Below are 24,327 nucleotides of genomic sequence, written 5' to 3'. Positions count from 1 at the left end.
GGACTAACCCAGTGGCTGCTCCAGGAGTGCGGGTAACCATCACAGGCAGCGGAGAAGGGCAAGGCATCCAGCAAGCAGGAAAGGACTTTCTTCTCCCAGATGAAACACCCACAACCTGCCTACAGCCACTGCTATCACCATGAAAAGGCAAAAGAATGTAGTCCAGTCCAAAATAGTTCAAACAACACCTGAGAAAGGATGTGCAGAGGCAGACCGAACCAGTCTCTCTGAAAAACAATTCAAAATAAAAATCATAAACTTGCTGACAGAGCTGCACAGAAATATGCAACAGCTAAGGGATGAAGTCTGGAGGGAGATTACAGAAGTGAAACAAACTCTGGAAGGATTTATAAGCAGAATGGATAAGATGCAAGAGGCCACTGAAGGAACAGAAACCAGAGAACAGGAACGCATACAAGCTGATGCAGAGAAAGATAAAAGGATCTCCAGGAATGAAACAAAATTAAGAGAACTGTGTGATCAAACCAAAAGGAACAATATCCGCATTATAAGGGTACCAGAGGAAGAAGAGAGAGATAAAGGGATAGAAAGTGTCTTTGAAGAAATAATTGCTGAGAACTTCCCCAAACTGGGGGAGGAAATAGTTGCTCAGACTATGGAGGCACACAGAACTCCAATGACAAGGGATCCAAAGAGGACAACACCAAGACACATAATAATTAAAATGGTAAAGATCAAGGACAAGGACAGAATATTAAAGGCAGCCAGAGAGAGAAAAAAGGTCACCTACAAAGGAAAACCCAACAGGCTATGATCAGACTTCTCAACAGAAACCTTACAGGCCAGAAGAGAATGGCATGATACATTTAATGCAATGAAACAGAAGGGCCTTGAACCAAGGGTACTGTATCCAGCATGATTATCATTTAAATATGAAGGAGGGATGAAACAAGTCCCAGACAAGCAAAAGCTGAGGGAATTTGCATCCCACAAACCACCTCTACAGGGTATCTTAGAGGGATTTCTCTAGATGGGAGCACTCCTAAACAGAGCACAGAACAAAATACCCAACATATGAAGAATAGAGGAGGAGGAAAAAGAAAGGAAAGAAATAATCATCAGACTGTGTTTATAACAGCTCAATAAGCGAGTTAGGCCAGACAGTAAGGTAGTAAACAAGCTAACCTTGAATCTTTGGTAACCACGAATCTAAAGACTGCAATGGCAATAAGTACATACCTTTCAATAATCACCCTAAATGTAAATGGACTGAATGCACCAATCAAAAGACACAGAGTAATAGAATGGATAAAAAAGCAAGATCCATCCATATGCTGCCTACAAGAGACTCACCTCAAACCCAAAGACATGCACAGACTTAAAGTCAAGGGATGGAAAAAGATATTTCATGCAAACAACAGAGAAAAAAGCAGGTATTGCAATACTAGTACCAGACAAAATAGACTTCAAAATAAAGAGAGTAACAAGAGATAAAGAAGGACATTACATAATGATAAAGGGCTCAGTCCAACAAGAGGATATAACCATTATAAACATATATGCACCCAAAACAGGAGCACCAATATATGTGAAACAAATACTAACAGAATTAAAGGAGGAAATAGAATGCAATGCATTCATCTTGGGAGACTTGAACACACCACTCACTCCAAAGGACAGATACACCAGACAGAAAATAAGTAAGGACACAGAGGCACTGAACAACAGACTAGAACAGATGGACCTAATAGACATCCACAGAACTCTACATCCAAAAGCAACAGGATACACATTCTTCTCAAGTGCACATGGAACATTCTCCAGAATAGACCACATACTAGGCCACAAATAGAGCCGCAGTAAATTCCAAAAGATTGAAATCCTACCAACCAACTTTTCAGACCACAAAGGTATAAAAGTAGAAATAAATTCTACAAAGAAAGCAAAAAGGCTCAGAAACACATGGAGGCTTAACAACATGCTCCAAATAATCAATGGATCAATGACCAAATTAAAATGGAGATCCAGCAATATATGAAACAAATGACAACAACAACACAAAACCCCAACTTTTGTGGGATGCAGCAGAAGCAGTCTTAAGAGGAAAGTATATAGCAATCCAGGCATATTTAAAGAAGGAAGAACAATCCCAAATGAATAGTCTAACGTCACAATTATCAAAATTGGAAAAGAAGAACAAATGAGGCCTAAGGTCAGCAGACAGAGGGACATAATAAAGATCAGAGAAAAAACAAAATTGAGAAGAATAAAACAACAGAAAAAATCAATGAAACCAAGAGCTGGTTCTTCGAGAAAATAAACAAAATAGATAGCCTCTAGCCAGACTTATTAAGAGAAAAAGAGAGTCAACACACATCAACAGAATCAGAAATGAGAAAGGAAAAATCACGATGGTACCCACAGAAATACAAAAAATTATTAGAGAATACTATGAAAACCTATATGCTAACAAGCTGGAAAACCTAGGAGGAATGGACAACTTCCTAGAAAAATACAACCTTCCAAGACTGACCCAGAAAGAAACAGAACATCTAAACAGACCAATTACTAGCAACGAAATTGAAGCAGTAATCAAAAAACTACCCAAGAACAAAATCCCCGGGCCAATTGGATTTACCTCGGTATTTTATCAGACATACAGAGAAGACATAACACCCATTCTCCTTAAAGTTTTCCAAAAAATAGAAGAGGAGGGAATACTCCCAAACTCATTCTATGAAGCCAACATCACCCTAATACCAAAACCAGGCAAAAACCCCACCAAAAAAGAAAACTACAGACCAATATCCCTGATGAACGTAGATGCAAAAATACTCAACTAAATATTTGCAAACTGAATTTAAAACTACATCAAGAGGATCATACACCATGACCAAGTGGGATTCATCCCAGGGATGCAAGGATGGTACAACATTCAAAAATCCATCAACATCATCCACCACATCAACAAAAAGAAGAACAAAAACCACATGATCATCTCCATAGATGCTGAAAAAGCATTGGACAAAATTCAACATCCATTCATGATAAAACCTCTCAACAAAATGGGTACAGAGGGCAAGTACCTCAACATAATAAAGGCCATTTATGATAAACCCACAGCCAACACTATACTGAACAGCGAGAAGCTGAAAGCTTTTCCTCTGAGATTGGGAACTAGACAGGGATGCCCACTCTCCCCACTGTTATTCAATGTGGTACTGGAGGTCCTAGCCACGGCAATCAGACAAAACAAAGAAATACAAGGAATCCAGATTGGTAAAGAAGAAGTCAAACTGTCACTATTTGCAGATGACATGATATTGTACATAAAAAACCCTAAAGACTCCATTTCGAAACTACTAGAACTAATATCGGAATTCAGCAAAGTTGCAGGATACAAAATTAACACACAGAAATCTGTGGCTTTCCTATACACTAACAATAAACTAATAGAAAGAGAAATCAGGAAGACAATTCCATTCACAATAGCATCAAAAAGAATAAAATACCTAGGAATAAACCTAACCAAGGAAGTGAAAGACCTATACCCTGAAAACTACAAGACACTCTTAAGAGAAATTAAAGAGGTCACTAACAAATGGAAACTCATCCCATGCTCCTGGCTAGGAATAATTATTATTGTCAAAATGGCCATCTTGCCCAAAGATGCAATGCAATCCCTATCAAATTACCACCAGCATTCTTCAATGAACTGGAACAAATAGTTCAAAAATTCATATGGAACCACCAAAGACCCCGAATAGCCAAAGCAATCTTGAGAAGGAAGAATAAAGTGGGGGGATGTCACTCCCCAACTTCAAGCTCTACTACAAAGCCACAGTAATCAAGACAATTTGGTACTGGCACAAGAACAGACCCACAGACCAGTGGAACAAAATACAGACTCCAGACATTAACCCAAACATATATGGCCTACTAATATATTATAAAGGAGCCATGGACATACAATGGGGAAAGGACAGTCTCTTCAACAGATGGTGCTGACAAAACTGGACAGCTACATGTAAGAGAATGAAACTGGATCACTGTCTAACCCCATACACAAAAGTAAACTCCAAATGGATCAAAGACCTGAATGTAAGTCATGAAACCATAAAACTCTTAGAAAAAAACATAGGCAAAAATCTCATGGACATAAACATGAGTGACTTCTTCATGAACGTATCTCCCCGGGCAAGGGAAACAAAGGCAAAAATCAACAAGTGGGACTATATCAAGCTGAAAAGCTTCTGTACAGCAAAGAACACCATCAATAGAACAAAAAGGTACCCTACAGTATGGGAGAACATATTTATAAATGACAGATCTGATAAAGGACTGACATCCAAAATATATAAAGAGCTCACACACCTCAACAAACAAAAAGCAAATAATCCAATTAATAAATGGGCAGAGGATCTGAATAGACAGTTCTCTAAAGAAGAAATCCAGATGGCCAACAGGCACATGAAAAAGTGCTCCACATTGCTAATCATCAGAGAAATGCAAATTAAAACCACAATGAGATATCACCTCACACCAGTAAGGATCACCATCATCGAAAAGAGAAACAACAACAAATGTTGGTGAGGTTGTGGAGAAAGGGGAACCCTCCTACACTGCTGGTGGGAATGTAAATTAGTTCAACCATTGTGGAAAGCAGTATGGAGGTTCCTCAAAATGCTCAAAATAGAAATACCATTTGACCCAGGAAATCCCCCTCTAGGAATTTACCCTAAGAATGCAGCACTCCAGTTTGAAAAAGACAGATACACCCCTATGTTTATTGCTGCACTACTTACAATAGCCAAGATATGGAAGCAACCTAAATGTCCATCAGTAGATGAATGGATAAAGAAGATGTGGTACATATACACAATGGAATATTACTCAGCCATAAGAAAAAAACAGATCCTACCATTTGCAACAACATGGATGGATCTAGAAGGTATTATGCTCAGTGAAATAAGCCAGGAGGAGAAAGACAAGTACCAAATGATTTCACTCATATGTGGAATATAAGAACAAAGGAAAACTGAAGGAACAAAACAGCAGCAGAATCACAGAACACAAGAATGGACTAATAGTTACCAAAGGGAAAGGGACTGGGGAGGATGGGTGGGAAGGGAGGGATAAGGGTGGGGAAAAAGAAAGAGGGCATTACAATTAGCATGTATAGTGCATGCGCGGCACAGGGAGGGCTGTGCATTACAGAGAAGACAAGTAGTGATACTACAGCATCTTACTACACAGATGGACAGTGACTGTGAAGGGGTATGTTGGGGGGACTTGGTGAAGGGGGGAGCCTAGTAAACATAATATTCTTTATGTAATTGCAGATTAATGATACCAAAATGAAAAATATATATCATTTACTATTAAAAAAAAGAAAATGATACACTTTTATACTGTTACCAAAAAGTTATACAATATAAATGCTAAATATCAACTATAGTGTCTTTGGGACAAATTATATAAGGGAAAGCCAGCTCAATGGGGTTGCCTTGGCTCATTATACCTGTGATCACAGAATACATTTTTTGTTTTTTACTATTAGGCAGTGTACCTCATACCAACTATGTTTCTTCATTCGTATTTATGTGGATTTTCATAAATATTTACTTTAAGCAGGACAACTTTATATAAATATAAATTTTCTCAGAGCATAAATCATCTCATGATATGGAAGCATACAGTGAGGAAGTGTAAATAAACACTATAAAAGAACTATACGTATTAGAAAAACTGACTGTATACACCTACCTGCATTGCTAAACACCTTATTTTTCACTATAACTTGATATGTGTTTAGTGCTTCAGCATACATTTCATTAGCTGAATATTGACTGGCCAAATTGAAAAGAACCTAAGGAAAAAAATACTTTAAAAAGACAGATAATGACCAGCTGAGGCACTTTTTGCCTATCTTTCCAGAGATTAAAATCTTATAAGAAAGTTCACTGTTTATATCAAAATACGCAACCAATGAGGAAATGAAATACACAGGGAAATTTCTTGCATTCCAAATTAACCATAACATTAAGGTAGGTAGAGAGAGCTGACCTCTAAATTTCACCTTAAATTTTTATGTATTTGTTCTAACTTACATAGTACTTGCCATCCATTAATCTCAGGGGCACCTACAAAGAATAAGTGTGCACTGTTAATGTTGCTGGTGATAAAGGGAATAAGCAAGATAGTGGACCAAATTCTCTTTGTAGGTGTAAATTAATCATCATGTGGAAATAGCTTAAACCTTAATATGTATAGTATTTCTCTACATGTAAAAATTATAATTTAAATAATAATTATAATAAATTAAGTTTCTAGATGTAAAAAAAGATCATAAATTATTACTTAGTCTAAAGATTCCATGGGATTTATAACTATTAGCTATAAGTGGTAAACATTTAAAAATTCTTCTTATTCAAAGTTTCAAATGGCCTTTTCCATTTGTTTGGCATATGAAGATTTTTCCCACTGAAAATACACCCTTTAAAACAGCAGTATAAACAGAAATTTTTCTGGAACTTAGCTTTTTTTTTTATTACCCTCACAGAACATTGTCTTATTTGTCTAGTTTGCAATTCTTGAAAAATTACAGATTACAAAGTTCACATTAGAATCTCATTAAACTAACCAGGATGACTAGAGCATAAATATTAGCAGTCTTATCACTGGATGGAGGGTTTGTGAGTACTTACTAAGTTATTAAAAACAACTAATTAACTAAATAAAAGATCTTTGCACAGACCAAAGACAAAATGTCTCATAACTAAAGATTATTACTCTAATTCTGGCCACCTGAGGTTCAATAAGATTTTTTAAATAAAATAAAACCAGAAAGAAAAAAGAAGAAAGACTCCTGGAATATAAAAAACCTAGTCAAAATAATTTTACTCAATAATTATTCTTACTTACTGAGTAAGTTAAATCCAAATTGATATTTTCTGGAGTTGTAACTTGTTCTCGTTGTCTCACCAAGACTCTCTCTTTTCTTCCTGCATCCTTTGCCTTTTCTAAGGCCTGAAACCAGGTTTATATTCTGTGAATTCCTTTGAGCTTTCATTATGAGCATTTCACACATTTGGGGAATACCTGTGTAAAGCTTGGCTGGATGCACTACCCACCTTTGGGTTCTGGGATGCCCTGTTGTATGTACTCTCACTACAAACTTCCCTTTAGAACAAAAGAACACAAAGTATGTGTTTAAGCTGGAGCTCACCATCGTAAATGTGGTGCATGTTTTTTTCTCAGAAAGAAAAGGAAGTATGAGGGACAAAATATAGAGTATATTTGCCCCAAGCCAAGTTCATCACCACACCTTCTACTACCTTATAGGTTTGACAATGTCTATTTACTTACTTTTTCCTTCCAGTCCTGAATCTTTCTCATGAAATCAATCTCCTTCTCATGAGATATGAGTTTAACTGGATTTGTTTAGTCTCTGGGATGCTCAAAATACAGAAAAGTCAAAGGATAACTGCCACCCAATTTACAACAGATGCTTAGTTTGGCTCTCATATCCTGCTCAGAATGCCAAAAACCTTTTGTTGATTTCTGATGAAAGACTAACCACAGACAGATTAACTCAACATGGGACTTATTTTTTTTTAACTACATAAAAAAGCAATAGTTCAATGCCCAATAAAAGGAGCTTTTGATACTGAACAACTCTTTATAATGGCATTCATTAATCTGATAACTAAGTCACAAATTATATAGTATGATAATCAAAGTAATGTGAACAAAGCAAATTAAGAGGAAAAAAAAAGCAGAGTTAGATTCCCAAAAAGCAAACTATGATTTTGCAGTTTACTTAGGAAAAAGTATTTTAGGACAGTGAAGCTTAAATAAGATAATACCCCTTAGCACTGCCTGTTGGTCATAGTAGCTATGCCTTCCAGCAGGCTATGAATCTATCCAGTAGTCTACCAGTCTGCAAAATTTAATCAGCCAATACATTAGAAATTTTTTCCTTCCAAAATAACTGTGTCAAAAATTACAAAATCATGCAATGGTTTCTACATCAGAGCTTATGAAATAGTTACAAAATAACTGCTTCAGTGAAAACCCTTAGACCAGTCAATAGCAAAAGAAAAATATTTACCTATACAGGTATCCCCTACTTTTCAAAAGTTCGCGTTACTCCCCTTTGCTTTTATGAGACCTACGTTAGTACCTGTTATGCTAACCAAGAGAAATCTGAAGAGGATTTCTGCATTTACAAAAAAAGGCAAAAACAGGGTTCAGTGTGGTTGTTCTGCAGTGAGCCATTAAAGAGGCAGCACACACCCCAAGCAGCAAAGGGTGGCACCGCCAACCTCTCTCCCCAGGAACCACACAGCTTCTCAGCACCAAGCAGCCACAGCTTTCAACTGTGTCTGTGAGTGTCTGGGCTTTATCTCAATTTATTTTGTGCATCCATTCACAAGATGTGTCCTACAGTATCAGAGAAGCCTAAGATGTTATTTTATGGGTCTGGGGATGCTCAAAAAATTTTCAATATTAATTAATGGTAGTTGTTTATTTGCTTTACACCATTTCAGCTTACAAAAGGTTTCATAGGAACACTCTACTTTCAAATAACAGGGGAAACTGTACATTTGCTTGTATGTGTGCATACATAAAAGTACACACATACATATACACACTTCATAATTTTGAATCCTATTAGTTTATGAGCTTACCAATTTTAAGTCTCCACAACTGTTGGCAATACAGCTTTCTTCTACCAACTCATTCACTTTCTTCTCTAATTGTCTAATTTTTTCTTCTGGACTATTAAGAAAAAAGCAGGTGTACTTTGATCATTTAACCACTAATAACATATACTAAAATTTCATTTACTTTTAAAATTGTCCATTATGTGCTTTTAAACTTTAAGAACAGGTCATAGATAAGACAAATGTATAAATGGCATTAAAGAGCTGTTTTTAATCATTATAATTCATAATAATATATATATGTAACTCACAATAATAAAACAGCTAACATTTATTTAGCACAAGTATGACTGAACACTGAGCTAAATGCTTTACCCTAATTATGTCATTTAATCCTCATAACATTTGATGTAAGTACTACCATTTATTCTCATTTTATTGATAGGAAAACTGAAGTTTAAAGTTAAGTATTATGCCCAGGGTCACACAGCTAGTAAGTTAAAGGGCCAGGATTTAAACCCAAATAAGGTAACTCCAGGACCCATGCTATTAATTATCATACCAAAAAGAAAATAGATCCTTTCTTCAGATTCTATGGGAAATGAAAAGTTTATCTTATGATTAGAAAAAATGAAGTCCCCATAAAAGAGATAAAAATTATTATTTACTACCAGACAGGTATGCCAAGAAGATTTCTAACAAGGTGAAGAAGTTTAAAAATCCTGACTCCAGTAATTGCAAATATAGTCATGTTTCAAAAACTGCATTAATGTTTTCTTGCTACCATTTTCTTCCAGCAAAATACCACAATACTCTGAACATGCATCAGTGCCTAAATAAAATTTTACTATGAATATATCAGAATACATAGTAGTTCTTCTAATTCCCTAGAAAAGGAATTTTAAAGAGAACACAGGAAATTTAACAGCATAGCTTTGTATAGAGATTCAGATTCTTTGTGGAAACTGACTATAAATTCAGTCAAGTGGGATACAAGTTTTATTAGTTTATAAAGATCTGCAAAATTCTAAATGAGCAATAAGTATAATAGAAGGTGGTTTTATAAAATTTACAACACAGTACAGAATTCTATTTTCTATTGTGTAAAATATTCTAATAAATGTCTTTAAGTGTTGCTTACATATTATTATTAAACTTAAAATATAAATATAAAAATTTAAAGCTAAAAATCTGTGAGGGAACTTTATGAAGACACTCACTATCCTGTGCCTATCAGAATACCAGAAAAATGAACTCTATATGCAGACAGTGTTGGACATCTAACCCACCCAAGAGCCTGCCATCCTTCTTCCTTGCATGTAGAATCTAAGCTAACCAAAGACTCATTCTCTTGCCTAATGTTTGGTTCAGTCATGATCATGTGATACATTTCTGGCCAATAAGACATACACATCTGCTTTTGGGTTGAGGGCTCCTGAAAAAATTTTCTTTGCTTTTTAAATGGGACTTGATGCTGGGAACTTTCTGACTCCAGGCTTTATCAACTGCACAAGGATTTTGACCTCTCATGGCTCTCTTGGCATCATAAGGATAGGCAGGCTCTTGAGAAAAGCCAAGAGAATCAAAGACAAATATTAAGCTGACCCGAATAAGACTACTGAGCAGTTAATGTAACTATGCTAGAATTGGCCTTCCTCCAGACTTGCTATTACATAAGATAATAAATGTTTTTATTGTGTGTGTGCTTTTCTAATGTGGCTTTTGTTATTAATAGCTGAAAGGATCCTAAATGATATAATATTTAAATAAAATAACAAACTTTTATTAGCAAACATGCTGTCATTAACTAGGATACAAAGTAAACTGATTTTCTATACATGTTCCTTGTGGGTCAAAAACAGAAATTGTGTAATTTATACAAGAGCCCAAATATTGGGCTTAAAAACTACAATTTAAAAATATCTATTATAGAGAAGCAAATAATGTAGTGGAAATATGGAAACAGTCTGGGTTCAAACCTCAGTTCTGCCATTTATTAGTGTTACCAAGTTAAGATGTTTGTGCTTCATTTACTATCTCTATGAACTAATGATAACAGGTCAGTCTTCCCTTCTGCACAGCACCTGCACAGTGCCTGGCACACCGTGAGCACTCATTATATGGTGCCCTCTATTACTATTTGTGAAGTATATATATCCATGGTACTTAAATGCCAGATACCAGTCAATGTACATAGCTGAATTTATGCTGTACCTTTTTGGTAACTCTCTAGCTACTAGCACAAAACTAAGGTAATTCTATTAAAAAATTTCTCAATGTTGATATGACAGGTGAACTTCTTATATTTTTCTTAATTTTTTCTTTGAAACATCCTTCTAATACTAGCATATATTATTAGACTTGCAATGCCATTTGGCCTGCAGGAGTTAACCATATCTTCAAGTCAAATAGTATTACAATAGAAGTGCACAGAACACAGATTGCTGTTTTTCTTAGACTTGAGTCTTTTGCTAGTTTCAAGAACTGGGGATGATAATTTCACTACTATTTGGCTGACATAAACTTTTAAAATACTTAAGAATTGCATATTTGGAAAATTAAAATAAAAAATATGCAACAACAACAAAGCAACAGCACAAGGACTTGCACACCTATCTTCAGTTTTAGCTTCCAGAGGAGGAGCAGGACCCCGTGCCTGCCCGAGGAGATCAAATGCAGAACCTGAGAAATGATTCAAGAGTTCATATTTAATTTGCAACCAAGCAAAATTGAACAACATGTGAAATCCTGCACAAATTATTTAACTTACCTATTAAAATGGGCGGGATATTTATTATGCTTACCTAAACATTTCATACATCGAGAAATTGGTAAGATTTTTAACATACACAAAACTATGTAAATAAAACATGTAAAAACAAAAATGAGATACTCTCTCAGTATTTACTTCATCCCCACAGTAACCTACCCCTATTATGATTCTTAATTATAAATCATGTGAATAATCATCTGGTATTAGCTTTTTAATTTTCCTTATTAGTATAATAAACATTAATTTTTGCAATAATATTTTAATTTTGAAATTATTATTTAACTTATATATTTAAATACTATTTTCACCTTTAATTTTTTTAATTGGCCTCTAATTTATATAAAATAAAATGCACAAACTTTTAATGTACAATTCAGGACATTCTGACAAATTTCAGGTTGAAGTGACTACCATCCCAATTGAAATGCAGAATATTTCATCATTGCTTTCCTTTCTTAATGGCACCTAAAATAATGGCACACCTTAAATAAAAATGTTAGGTTTTATTTAAAATGGTTATAATATTTCCATATATAAAAACAGTAAAGAAATGTAAAAATCTGAAAAACTATTAGGGCAAACCTCTCAAAGCTGCTTTGGTAAAACCAGCTGCTCTCACTGCAGTCATAGGTCTAGTAACTCCATCCTTAAAAGAATGAGAATCATTTAAAAAGTGCTCTTAAATAAGATCTACATTTTATTTACAGTTCTGTACATGACACATAATATAGTCCTAATTTTTAATACTGATTTTCAATTGCTATCATGTATTCCTTATTTCTGCTCCTCAGAATATTTGTCAATCTTGTCTCTGCTTTCCCTTCCTCCTATATTTCAACTGCTTTACCTGGGCTTACTCCCAGTTTGAAAAGAAAAAAACTCATAGATTTTTATAAAGCACTTTATATAACTATATAGCTTATTAGTTGGCTACTCCCCTACTTTTGGTTGGTCTCCTGTATGCCTATGAGAGAAACCACAGAAATTGGTGTAAATGATAGCACAGGAAAAATGGGTCCCAGAGTACACCATACGAGGAAACTAACCATCCTATGTCCACTCCCCAGACGGATCTCATTTGAGGCCTAAATAAGTAAATCCAGAGACTTTGCCTCCAAAGATTTTGAACAGCCCAAACTTCAGCCCACAATTTTAAAAAGTCAGGGTTATTACATAAGTAACATCTTCTTTAACACTTAAAAAATACAATAAAGAAAAAAAAACTTTTATTATAATATTATAAGTCACAAGAGGCCCAAAATAAACCAGCACATGACAGAGATACCTGAATAGCCCCGGTCACTGGTCTTCCCATTGATGATGCCAGGGATGTCTTGGACTAATAAACAGGAAACTAAAGTTAAAATGATTCCCAAAAATATCCACATTTAACTTTATAAACCAAGTTATAAAAGTTTTCTTTATAACTTTTCCTGCAATCTGTTGGCAAATAAACCTAAACATTTATTACCCAAGGATATGGAATCAAACAATAAAACTCTAACAAAGGGTTTGGCAAACTACAACCCTTAGCTTTTGTAAATAAAGTTTTACTGGAACACAGCCAAGTCCCATTTATCTGCACATTGTCTATGACTGCTTTCGCACTACAAACCAGAGTTGGGTGGCTGCAACAATGATTATCTGACCTGCAAAGACTAAACTGGCCCTTCACAGAGAAAGTTTACTATCTCTTGTTCTGAATGCCATCACAAATCAAATGTATGAGGAAAACATGCTTAGGCTGACTAATAAAGGCATGTTTCATTTGACATATTACATGTTACATTATGTATAAGGCTATTTTCTCCATTCATATAAAGGGACACTATGAAGATAAGTGCCCCAGACCTCTAGGATCTATCTGAAACCATTTTTCTGACCCATGAGAAATAGTGTCATAAGAAGTAGGAAATGCTATTCTACCTCATTCCTCCATTTCTCTATTATCTCATATTAAGCTGAAACATTCAATGTGGGCAAGATTTAAGAGATTTTCCTTTATGGATTTTTATATTACATTTTCTGTCCAAAGGTCTCAAATTAGAGAAAGATGCAAATATATGACTGAAATTTTTCTTAAATTTTATCTTTTCATATTAATCAGTAAAAATTAAAACATCATTATATTTATATAACATCTAGTTCTACATAAAAAGTATGAATGAAATACACATAAGACTTGGTTATATTATATAGAAAATATTATATAGAATATGAAAGTCAAATCAACAACACAAGGTTACAAACAGAAAATGGCAATAAAATATTTCTGATATATTTACAAAACTAAAATGATTAAACTATTCAAAGCCATTAATCAAATTAGACTTTTATAATGTTCGTAACTACCCCAATTGGAAAATATATCTGAGTCATGGACTGAAATACAGCCAAAATTACTTCAAACTGCCTAAGGTGAACTTAACATGAGAAAAAGCATCTTAACATTTTCAGCATAAGACAACCTACCCCATATCCAGTAGCTATGGGTCTAGGAACTGCTGTGCTTGGTATTTTAGCAGTTACCTTGGGGAGGAAAAAAGACATAATTAACAGAATTCAGATAAAGCTGTATAATAGAAAACTGGAAAAGAAATGGAAAATATGGATTCATCAGTAGAGAAACATTTATATAATATTTAGGATAATTTATCTTAAATTAAATTATCCTAAATATTGAGGAGCCTGAGTTTTTAAAATATGGAAAAGGAAACTTATTCTAGGATTCATTTTAAAGGAGAAAGGGACTTAAGAATAACCTCAGGTGCCGATAAGAAAGATTAGTTTTCAGGGATGCATCATTCATTGTGTGTACTTACTGCTACCAGCCACTAGTCTGGGCCTGAATCTCAGTTCTACTACCAGCTGTGTTTATTTAATCTCTTTGAACCTAAATTTTCTCATATTTGAAATAAGGATATAAACTATGCTGATCACTAAATTGTAGTTGGAATCAAACAGGACAATGTCCTAAAAATGTTAGTTGTTAGGCATTTGTTTGAAATATCATTTGAAGAGTTTTACTTCTGGCTATGATGGACTATTGTTTTAAATAACTTTCCCACTAAGAACAACTACAAGAGCTCAGGATGAAAATATTTTTGTGAAATAACAGTTTGAGTATATTAGCAAACCTTCAAGTTAATGAAGAATCATACGGCCTCAGACAGGGAAAAGAGAAGGCTAGAGAGGTGAGCCAAACTTTGGGCCTGCTCTTCTCCTGCAGGCATGTGCTAATTCCAAAGGTATGGCTGAGAAGCTGAACATATTTTTACAGCCTCACAGACGTGAAGGGGTGAACACTGGAGTTGGGGGCCTGCCAAAGTGGCAGCCCTGGTAACCCTCCAGGCTTTAAATCATGATCTCAAAAGGCTATACTCTAAGACTGAAAAGTAACTTAGAAGTATACCAGTCCTCATAAGGTATAAGTCCAATTTAGAATCATCTCAAACTTAACTGGATTAGTGTGATTCAGGATTCTTTGTACCTCTAGGGCCATAAGCAAAAAGTAGATTCTCTAGTGAAAGATGAGATTACCGAGAGTTGTGCTATCCAGCAGAACTTTTCTGCAGTGATGAAATGATCTATACCTACACTGTCTGATAAAATAGCCACTAGCCACACATCGCTGTTGAGCATTTGAAATGTGGCTTGTATGACAAGCCTCTGATTTTTTTAATTTTATGTAGTTTTAAATAATTTAAATGTAAGTAGCCACAAGTAGTTAGTGGTTATCATACTGGACAGCACAGACATACAGATTTAAATTATCTCTAAAAGTTTTCATTTCAAGGTCCAGCATTCAACCAAAACAACCAGACATACAGGAGGCAAGACTACCTAAACAAAAGACAAGAGAAATAAAAGAAACTTAGAAGATGATACATATAATGGAAATATCAGACACAGACTTTAACATAACTATGCTTAATATAGTCAATGAATTAAAAGACAAGATTGACAACTTCTTAAGAAAGGAATAAATGGAAATTCTAGAACTAAAAAAGAGATGAAAGTAATGTAAAATTCTGGCATTGTGCAGGAAGTAGTAAAATACAAATTTATACTAGACTTCAGTAAGTTAAAGATGAGTATAATCTTAAGGAAATTAAAAGAATTTAAAAGAATGGTTAGAGTATAAACTGCCAATATCAGTGAGGAGAAATGGAATAATAAATAACAAAGAAAAGAAGGCAAGGAGAAAAAAATGAAACATAAAAGTGGCATGAAAAAACAAAAAGCAAAGAGTAGCACAATAAATTTAAACCAAATCAGTAATTTCATTAAATGTAAATGGACCAAATAATTTACTAGAAATATAAGATTACCAGACTGTATTTTAAAAGAAAGAACTCAATTACATGCTGCTAATAAGAAATACATTTTAAATATATGGACATGGAATAGGTGGCAGTAAAAAGATGGGAAAGATATATAAACTTTAGGCAAAAGAGAGCTTATGTAGTATAGCAATATACTAATATCTGACAAAATGAACAAACAGCATTACTAGAGATAGGACATTTCATAAACGAAAGGCTCAATTTACCATGAAATTATAACAATTCTAAATACTTTTACCCCAAATATATGAAGCAAAAACCTAAAAAAGGAAATAAGTCCATAATCTAGTATAAAACTTGACCATATATTTCTCATTAATAGAACTAGTAGGCTCCTACCACCAAAAAAAGTCAGTAAAAATATAGAACACTTGAATAAAACCATTAACAAACCTAACTGACCTAATTCCATCTTAAAGCTGAAGAGGAAGGATATGGGTATCAGCAATTTTTCCCATGAAAACAAAGTGAAGGTAAGAGCCCATTATTCTTTTTAACTACTTACTAATTGTTTTTTTTTAATTTTTTATTTTTAGATTCAGATCTATCTCTTTGGATAGAGCAGATCCTCCACTGTCTCTTCCTTCACTCACTGAACACCCTCACCTGCAATGTCTTTCCTCCCATATCTCAAGGTCAGTCTTAATTGTATATATCTTTTAACATTCAACTGTAAATGTATCTCCTAAGCAGCTTCTTCTGCTTGTTCTAATGTGTGATAAATAACCTCTCCTTGTGGTCGCATAGCAATCTGTATTCTTTTTTACAACATTTACTACATTATGCTTTAGAATACCTTTGTCCATTTTATTTTCCTTCCTAAGATTATATGGTCCTTTGGAGTTTGCTAGAATCTTATTCCTCTTAAGTGCACCTAGTACATTTCATACAAAATTTATAGTTTTTTTCCTCTTTAATATAGTAAATAGGGTGTGATGAAAATATCATTCATCAGGGAGTCAACAGACCTAAGCTCTACCCCAGAAACAGAATGCTGCTAGACCTTTGGCATCTCCAGGCATCAGTTTCCTCATAAGGGTCTCTGAAGTCACTTCTAAAGATTGCTAAAGGACCAGCCTGACAAACTGATCACCTAATGTCTGACACCTGAAATCACTCAATTGAGGACAATGTTTGCTTATTTACTGTCATGTGATAAGGATTTATAAAGCAGGAAAAGAACAATGAATAAGACGGTCTGCCTCTTCAAAAAGCTTATAGTCTAGTCATTAATCTAATGGAAGAATTCAATCTATGATTTGTCCTTCTATAATGAAGGTAATCTTAAAATTAAAATATAGCTTGTGGAATGTGTACACAAGAATTAACTTTATCCAGAAAGGTCTGCCTTTGCCCTGGGCTACTGGGAGGTGGTCTCTAGGCCCTTGGGATATCCTGCCTGATACATCTTTATTTGGCCACCAGACAGTGTATCAATGTGATTTATGATAGGAGCTTTGGGACATATAATATCAGTTGCAACTTCCAGAGGTATTAGCCTAAACCTTCAGGAGGGGCTGGAAACTAAAGGTCTGCCATACAGTGTGTGATGAAATCCCAGTAAAGATGCTAGATACCAAAGTTGTGGGTGGCCTTTTCTGGTTGGCAATATTCTGGAAGTACTGTCATGCACAGTGGTTAGAGGAGTTAATGCCATCCAGCATTCCACAGGGAAAGGACTGCCAGAAGTTCCACATTTGGACCCCAGGCTCTGCTCTGTGTGTCTCATCCCTTGGCGAATTGTAACCTGTATCCTTCCACTGCAATAAATGGTGCATGTAGTAGCTTTCAGTGAGTGTTGTGAGCATTTTCAGAGAACTATTGAACCTGAAGGTGGTTTGGGGACTCCCTGAACTTGCAGTTGGTGTCAGAGGTGAGGACAGTCTTATAGAGAACTATGTCCTCTCACTGTAGTTTGCTACATTCATTGCAGGAAACCACACACTAAACTTACTTACATAAATGTGAAGGGCAAACTAATAATTTATTTTGCTAAATATGTGTGGCAGGGCTAAGGGAGAAAGTGACAATTTCAAGGAAAACAAAAGCTGAGGATACTTCATCTAAAGCAGAGGTATTATTCTCTATCAGTTTCTCAACTTAGGCACCACTGAGCTTTTGCCAGATATTACTGTGGGCAGGGCGGGGGGCTGCCCTGTGCATTGTACGATGTTTGGCAGCATCTCTGCCTGCTCCCTACTAGATGCTGGGGCACTCACCCTACCTGTGACAGCCAAAAGTACCTCCAGGCCAAAGGTCCCCTGGGGTAGTTGTAGAGAAGAATTGAGAACCACTGCTATATAGTAGATGATGAATGGAGAAAAGCAATTTTAAAAAAGGAATATTAGGCATAGCATATTAGGGATAGAACTTTCTATTCTTCACTGTTTTACTTAGTGTCAACCTTGTTTATTTTCAACTCCAAAAGAAGCTTGGCAAATTTCATGCACTGTAGAAGGCAGATATCTCTGCTTTGCATGACATACACAAAAATTTTAATAATAACACTGGAAAAAATTACTCTAGCAATTTAAGTTCTGATGGGAGGTTAATTAATGGGAAATCATTAATCCAAAGGAGGAGTAACTTATAAATTAAGCCCCAATGTTTTAAAGGATCAATATTTATGTACTTTAAAAATTGGAAAAGCAAGCATTTTTTTTAACAATGAGTATTTTAAGTGATCATATTCCAATCCCTTATATAAATAATAATATTTACACTATCAAAAACATAAATAAGTTATTTGATCTTTAAATGCCACTTACAGGATATACTAAAAACTATAAAACATTGCTGAAAGAAATTAAAGAAGATACAAATAAATGGAAAGACATCCCTGTTCATAGGTTGGAAAACTTAATATTGTTAAGATGTCCATACTACCCACAGCAAACTAAAGATTCAGTGTAATCCCTACCAAAATCTCAATGCCATTTTTTGAAGAACTAGAAAAATTCATCCTAAATTCATCTGGAATCCAAGGGACTCTGAATAGCCAAAACAACTCTGAAAAAGAACAAAATTCAGAGACAAACTTCCTGATTTTAAAACATTGCAAAGCTACAGTAATAAAAACAGTGTAGTTCTGGCATAACAACAAACAATGGAATAGAATAAAGAGCCCAGAAAAAGCCCACGTGTATGTGGTCCAAGAAGGATGCCAAGACCACACAAAGGGGAAAGGTCAGTCTCCTCAATAAATAGTACTAGGAAAACTGGACATAAACATGCAAAGGTAGATTCTTATCTAACACACATAAAAAAATTAATTCAGAATGGATTAAAGGCCTAAACATAGGCCTAAACTTTAAAACTCCTAGAAGAAAAAATAGGGGTAAAGTTTCATGACATTGGACCTAGCAATGGTTTGTTAGATATGATACCAAAAGCAAAATATGATGCCAGGCAAAAAAAGCAAAAATAGACAAACAGAGCTGCATCAAACTTAGATACTTTTGTGCATTACAGAACACAATCAGAGTGAAAAGGCAACCTACAGAATGGAGAAAATATTTACACATCCTATATCTGATAAGGGGTTACTATCCTGAATATATATAAAGAACTTCTACAACTCAGCAACAAAAAATCAAACAAGCCAGTCTAAATATAGGCAAAGGAGTTAAGTAGACATTTCTTCTATTTAAGATGATATATAAATGACAAAAAGCACATAAAAAGATATTCAACATCATTAATTATCAGAGAAAAATACATCAAACCACAATGAGAATCACCAGATAACCATTAAAATTGCTACTGTCAAAAAAAAAGAAAATAACAAGTTTTATTGAAGATAAGGAGAAATTAGGATCCTGTGCAGTGTTAGTGAGATTGTAAGACAGTGTAATGGCTATGGAAACAGTATGCAGGTTCCTCAAAAATTAAAATACAATTAAGATAGGATGTAGCAATCCCATTCCCAGATATGTACCCAAAGAATTGAATACAGGGTTTCAAAGAGATATTTGCACACCCATATTCATAGCACCATAGCCAAGAAGTGGAAGCAGCCCAAGTGTCCATGTGAACAAAATGTGATCTATACATACAATGGAATATTATTCAGCCTTAAGAAAAGAAATAATGTCACATGATACAACATGGAAAAACCATGAGGAAATTATGCTCAGTAAAATAAGCCAATCACAAAAAAAGAAATACTATATGGTTCCACTTATATGAGATATCTAAAGCAGTCAAATTCAAAGACAAAACCAGAGAAGGGTGGTTGCCAGGGGCTGTGGGAAGGGGTATGTGGGGAGTTGTTTAATGGGTACAGTTTCAGTGTGAGAAGATGAAAAAGTTCTGGAGATCTGTTTCACAACAGTGAGAAAATATTTAACACTACTTAACTGTACATTGAAAAACAGTTAATATGGTAAATATTATGTTATGTGTTTTTTACCACAATAAAAAAAATTCACTTACTGGTGGTCTTCTGCCATGGCTAGTTCTCACAGCTTGCTGAAAAGCTGTGTCATTTTCCAATTCCTAAAACAAAAAGGCAAATTTAACATTCAAAATGAAATGAGAATTTTTTTAAAAACATGTTTAACCTCTTCTGTTTGGTATTCAAGGTCCTCTAAAATTCATCTGACCCCAACTGTTGATATCCAAGTAGGAGCCCAAGGACTCCTGTCCTCAAATCACCCCCTATACTATATCCAAAATATTAAGTCTCCTCCTTACCCTAGGAAGAGGCGTACTGATAATGTAAGTCATTTTTAAGGACTTTTTATTAGCCACCATTTAAATGGGTGATATCTATCATTAATGTCTGCTTAAAGATTAAGTACTTCTGTTCTTTATGCCAAGTAGTTAACAGTGGTAAGAACAGTCATATCTCTTTTTCTCCCTCCCTTTTCTCTCTCTGTGCTCTCTTTCGCTCCCCTCTCTTCTTCCACATGCCACACCATGGCTACTAGTTCTATCTGAGAACGTGTTAGGACATTTCATCTCACTGGAGATGTTAAGTCTGAAGTTCAGTATGGGGATAATAACCTAGGCAAATGAAGGGTTCCAAGGAGTCCAAACTGCTGAGCCATTTGGAATCCAAGTCTCACCTGAAATAAAATGTTACTATGCTTTGCTGATTCCTGACCCTTACTCATATGCCCCCTGAGGACATTTGAGGAAAGTAACACTACTCAAGGGCAAGTTACCAGTGTTCCTGGGTTTCTTAGACAAAATGCCATTTTTAGACTCTCTCAAAAGCACCCAGTTTTACCAGCCACCAAATCTTCTAACTAGCCTTTGTTTTCTGCTCCTTCATCAACACAAACTCTGGTTCTAACTCTTCATACGTATCTTATGGGCAGTTCTTAGACTTGCCTCTGATTTATTCCAATCTACTTCCCACAAAAATATTTTTTCAAATTATTAAAAAATAAATACAAACAATACATAAAAGATAGAGTTGATATCAACTTTTTAAAATTCTCAATTAAGGTCAAATGTTTATATAACCAAGGTTATAAACATTATAAACTTTAAATATGCTTTTATTATGTGCATTTCTTTTTAATTTTTATTTTAAATAATCTGTATAACCTTTCATATCAACTACATGAAATAAATGAGTATGTAATTCTCAACCACAGAAACTAGGCCACTTTCATATGAGATATAAAGTCAAAGGCAACCTTCAGCATAATTATACTACTTTGGATCTTTTAGGAAAAGAAAGTGTCCTAATATACCTAAACTAGTAGTAAAACTTAAAAAATACCTCAATTCTAACTAAATGATGAACTAAATTGTCAACAAACTCTCCAATTAAAAATAACTAACGCAACTTTCATAGTTTTTTCTTTGTTCATGATTTGGTTAACAATTTGTATGGTCTATGAACATTTTACCAAATGCTTCAATTAATTCTTATATATTAAACTTGTTATTATTCCATTTAATTAAGATACAAGAAAACCATGGATAAACCAAGTATTTTTATCTTACTGTTTATTTTGTCTGATATTCTGAATATTTAACTTCAAATTAAGAAATTAAGCCATACTGTGATAACCTAAGGAATTAGGAAGTTTCTCTAGTGGTTTAGAAATGATTGTATTCATCATCTATTAATTCCACTTCTGGGACTCTATCTATAGAAATGTTTCATCAAAATACTAAAATTATTTATGCATAAAATTGTTCACAGCATTGTAATTTACAATAAAAAACTGGAAATAAATGTCCTATGATCAGAAAATAGTTTGAATCAACTATATATATTCAGTATTATGCAGCCATTAAAATTATATTTGTTATTATTTATTATAAAATTATAGAATTTTTAGTATCATAAGACATTGCTTATGATGTAGTTGAATGTAAATAAGCAAACAAAAATAAATGCTCGTTCAATTCTAAACATGTCAGAAGAAAACTCTGTATGTATACGTGAAGGAAAGACAGAATGAAAAAATGTTAACAGTAGTTATTTTGGAGTGATGAAATTATAGGTGTTTCAACAATAAGCATGTATATTTTTTATACATATAACTCTTAAAACTGGGAGGAAGGGGGAAATTTCAATGGTTTTCAAAATTTACACTAACTTAGGAAAATGCCTATGTTTTTCACACAAATATTTATAAATGATTCTACATAATCATATCTATGTGTATATGTGTGTGTGTTTGTATATAGGGAAAGAAACACCTGCATGTATTAAAAGATAAGGGAATATAGCAAAATGTCAGATGATATGACTAATACAGATGATCTTTGAGTGACAAGATTTGTATCATTTTATTTATTTTTTGCCAATCTTCTGTATTTTTCATATTTTCTATAATAATCAGTATGTCCTAGATTTTTATTTCATATAGAGTAAGTGGATGGTTTCTATTTGCTTTCCTTGATTTCTTTCTAAGTCTCACATTCACAAACTACCATTTTTCTCCTGAGGAAAAAAAAGAATTAACAAATGACTAGAAGCTATATGAAAAACTCTAGAATAGAAAGAGATTTCCTAAATTAGCTTAAGGTCCTTGAAAAGCTAATATTTAATACTTCTACACTAGCAAGTAAATTAGTACCCACATCCTTATTTTTTTCACATACTAATTCAAGACAATTTTATAGTTTTATTTTCTTTTTACAATTCAGAAACTATACTTCTTACAATGATGCAAGCAGATTTAAAATATTCAAATACTTGTCTTACTGATAATTTTTTAAGTTACTATATTACTAAATATTAAACAGGTATAAATTTGTTGACATAAATGGATATTCAGAAAAGAGAAAAAGCAGGTTATAAAACAATACATGCAGTATGATACCATTTAACCCAAAATATAGAGATATACATAGATTTGCACATGAAAATATGGTAAGGTATGAATTATAAGTTAGTTAATGTTTATCCCTGGGTGGTGATAGCATCTATGATTTCAATTTTTTTCTTTCTTGAATTCTATTTCCTAATTTTCTGTAACATGTTTGTATAATTTAATTAGAAGATAAATAACTACATGATTTTTCAAATTTAGAACTCACTTTTGGTACATTAAGTTATCTAAGTCTTTAGTTTACGCATTCACATAGATAGTGCTGAAGAATACAAGTATATAATTGATCCTAATTTGTTTCCATCATCTTTCTCATGATTTTCCTTTCTGCTGCATTTATTACTACTAGTGGAAGTTAGTAGAGTCTTTAGTAACAGTACTTTCTAGGCTTCTCATCAGTTTAATCAAAAGTACAATAAAACAGAACCCTCAAACCCAAAGTCTTCATGAACCAGCCAGTTAGCAAAAACCAACATAAAACACAGATGTTTTTTTTTTTTACCTCGGTATCATAGGTTGGATTGTAGTCATTATAACCAGAATAAAGATCATCTTCATCTGTCTCTGGGGCGAGGTGTACATTTTGCATCATTTGTACCTATGAAAAATCAGCAGTGTAAATATGTCTTGGTATAAGAAATAATTCTTAATTGAAATAATACATCCTTGAAAAATACAAGACACTCATGAGAGAAATTAAAGAAGACACCAATACATGAATTTCCTGGTCAAATTTATCTCTACATATTTTTATGGCTTAAATTTTTTTTTACCTCAAATTCTCAAAACTATGTGTCAAAACATACATTCACTGCCCTCATTTCATGTTTATTCCATATCAAATACATTAATAGGATAGTGATAGGCCCTACACAGGGAAACTCTATGATGGAAAATATTGTTAGTTTCCATCCAAAACTGTGATGAAAAACAACAGAGAACAGTATTTGCTTCTTAGGGGTGGGGTCTAGGTAAGGGCTGCATAGAGAAGGGCATCATTGAATTTTCAGGGGGTGATATTCTGTATCTTGACAGGGGCTAGGATTACACAGGTATAGGCATTTGTGAAAATCTGAAAATGAATGCATCCTTGAGATTTTCTGCTTTTCACTGTAAATTTTTTTTCTTGAAAGAAAAAAATGCAATCAAGTGTTCAACTCTACTGTGCATACCTAAGTATTTAAGGGAAAGCTTAATATCTGTAACTTGATATACATAAGAACAAGATGGATAAATGAAAAGATACATGGAAAAGCAAGTACAGAAAAATGTTAATG

At 34.1% G+C, this 24,327-nt stretch overlaps 1 protein-coding gene across 7 annotated transcripts in view; it reads right to left on the bottom strand.

The window, feature by feature from the left end:
• IFT88 (intraflagellar transport 88) overlaps nucleotides 1-24,327 on the bottom strand; it is a 159,352-nt gene that overhangs the window by 129,729 nt on the left and 5,296 nt on the right. For 4 of the 7 annotated variants that reach the window (XR_012126315.1, XM_073224637.1, XM_073224712.1 and 1 more), the window contains exons 2-11: nucleotides 23,553-23,648; nucleotides 20,184-20,246; nucleotides 13,876-13,932; nucleotides 12,689-12,742; nucleotides 11,986-12,049; nucleotides 11,243-11,312; nucleotides 8,655-8,745; nucleotides 6,886-6,990; nucleotides 6,072-6,104; nucleotides 5,728-5,830 (exon numbers count right to left, since the gene is read on the bottom strand). Coding sequence is in view for 6 of the 7 variants with exons in the window: in XM_073224637.1 (XP_073080738.1) it covers nucleotides 5,728-5,830; nucleotides 6,072-6,104; nucleotides 6,886-6,990; nucleotides 8,655-8,745; nucleotides 11,243-11,312; nucleotides 11,986-12,049; nucleotides 12,689-12,742; nucleotides 13,876-13,932; nucleotides 20,184-20,246; nucleotides 23,553-23,642 (730 nt within the window). In the remaining variant the exon portion in view is untranslated. The remainder of the gene's footprint in view (nucleotides 1-5,727; nucleotides 5,831-6,071; nucleotides 6,105-6,885; nucleotides 6,991-8,654; nucleotides 8,746-11,242; nucleotides 11,313-11,985; nucleotides 12,050-12,688; nucleotides 12,743-13,875; nucleotides 13,933-20,183; nucleotides 20,247-23,552; nucleotides 23,649-24,327) is intronic. The other 3 variants (XM_073224886.1, XM_073224681.1, XM_073224756.1) reach the window with 1 other exon arrangement.

This window comes from Manis javanica, chromosome 1, assembly GCF_040802235.1.
Source record: "Manis javanica isolate MJ-LG chromosome 1, MJ_LKY, whole genome shotgun sequence".
NCBI lineage: Eukaryota > Metazoa > Chordata > Mammalia > Pholidota > Manidae > Manis > Manis javanica.
This window is presented reverse-complemented; position numbering and strand designations above follow the sequence as displayed.